The sequence below is a fragment of the Austrofundulus limnaeus genome, unplaced genomic scaffold (assembly GCF_001266775.1).
Source record: "Austrofundulus limnaeus strain Quisiro unplaced genomic scaffold, Austrofundulus_limnaeus-1.0 Scaffold424, whole genome shotgun sequence".
In the NCBI taxonomy this organism is placed as follows: domain Eukaryota; kingdom Metazoa; phylum Chordata; class Actinopteri; order Cyprinodontiformes; family Rivulidae; genus Austrofundulus; species Austrofundulus limnaeus.
The window spans coordinates 266,464-268,120 of record NW_013952826.1 but is presented as its reverse complement, the minus strand read 5'-3'; the positions used below and the strand labels follow the sequence as shown (position 1 = coordinate 268,120).

At 42.9% G+C, this 1,657-nt stretch overlaps 1 protein-coding gene across 1 annotated transcript in view; it reads left to right on the top strand.

Moving 5' to 3' along the window:
- LOC106529141 (uncharacterized) overlaps window positions 1-1,657 on the top strand; it is a gene marked incomplete in the record, with an annotated part of 32,632 nt that overhangs the window by 20,921 nt on the left and 10,054 nt on the right. Inside the window, 3 exon segments of the mRNA XM_014024477.1 lie at window positions 173-288; window positions 452-580; window positions 658-808. Coding sequence (XP_013879931.1) covers window positions 173-288; window positions 452-580; window positions 658-808 — 396 coding nt within the window.

The window sequence follows — 1,657 nt, the reverse complement described above, 5'->3', positions numbered from 1 at the left end:
CTCCCTCCTCTTCATCCCTCCTCTCCCTCCTCTCCCTCCTCTTCCTCCTCTCCCTCCTCTCCCTCCTCTTCATCCTCCTCTCCCTCCTCTCCCTCCTCTTCCTCCTCTCCCTCCTCTCCCTCCTCTTCATCCTCCTCTCCCTCCTCTCCCTCCTCTTCCTCCTCTTCCTCAGGCGCGTCGTTGGACTGCGACAACTGCAGGAAGACGACCGCTCCGGTCTGTCACCTCGCCATGTCTGACGCCTCCGTCAGAAACTTCTGCTCTCTGACCTGTGCCATGCAGTTTAAGGTAGCTAAAAGAAGAGCTAAAGTCCTGCTAAATGAGCCGAACAGTAGCTGGATGCTAACAGCAGCAGCTAGCTAACAGCCAGAAGCTGCTCCGAGCACTCACTGAGCCTGCTTCAACAGGTTTTCATCCCATGTTAAACTTTAAACTTCTGTTTCTGCCACAGGAGACCCAGAAGGACCGGACCTCCAGTGAAACCCAAACCCGGAACGGTTCTGACAGACCCTCAGAGGAGCTCCTGTGTGCTCAGTGTCTGCAGACGATTCAAACAACACCTCAGCTCATCCAGAATCAGGTTCCATGTGGTCCTGGAGCATAAAGTGGAAACAGAACCAGGTTTTTATGTTTACCTGTTTTTGTTTTTGTTTACAGAACCAGCTGGTTTACGTTTGCAGCTCCGCCTGCTCTCAGGACTTTAAGAGCATCAACAACATTGTAGGTCCATGTGAGCACTGCAAGAAGCAAAAACTGATCCACGAAGTGAAGAGGGTCAACAGCAAGATCTGCTTCTTCTGCAGCAACGGTAAGTTTCTTACAGACGGTTTGTTGTTGTTTACATGTTTGTCTTTACTTGTTTCCTCTTTGTCTGACTTGTTTGTTGTTGTTTACATGTTTGTCTTTACTTGTTTCCTCTCAGTCTGCAGCTTGATTATTGTTGTTGTTTACATGTTTGTTTTTACTTGTTTCCTCTCAGTCTGACTTGTTTGTTGTTGTTTACATGTTTGTCTTTACTTGTTTCCTCTCAGTCTGCAGCTTGATTATTGTTGTTGTTTACATGTTTGTTTTTACTTGTTTCCTCTCAGTCTGACTTGTTTGTTGTTTACATGTTTGTCTTTACTTGTTTCCTCTCAGTCTGCAGCTTGATTATTGTTGTTGTTTACATGTTTGTTTTTACTTGTTTCCTCTCAGACTACAGCTTGTTTATTGTTGTTGTTTACATGGTTGTTTTTACTTGTTTCCTCTGACTACAGCTTGTTTATTGTTGTTGTTTACATGTTTGTCTTTACTTGTTTCCCCTCAGACTACAGCTTGTTTATTGTTGTTGTTTACATGTTTGTTTTTACTTGTTTCCTCTCAGTCTGACTTGTTTGTTGTTGTTTACATGTTTGTCTTTACTTGTTTCCTCTCAGACTACAGCTTGTTTATTGTTGTTGTTTACATGTTTGTCTTTACTTGTTCCTCTCAGTCTGACTTGTTTGTTGTTGTTTACATGTTTATCTTTACTTGTTTCCTCTCAGACTACAGCTTGTTTATTGTTGTTGTTTACATGGTTGTTTTTACTTGTTTCCTCTCAGACTACAGCTTGTTTATTGTTGTTGTTTACATGTTTGTCTTTACTTGTTTCCTCTCAGTCTGCAGCTTTTCCTCTCAG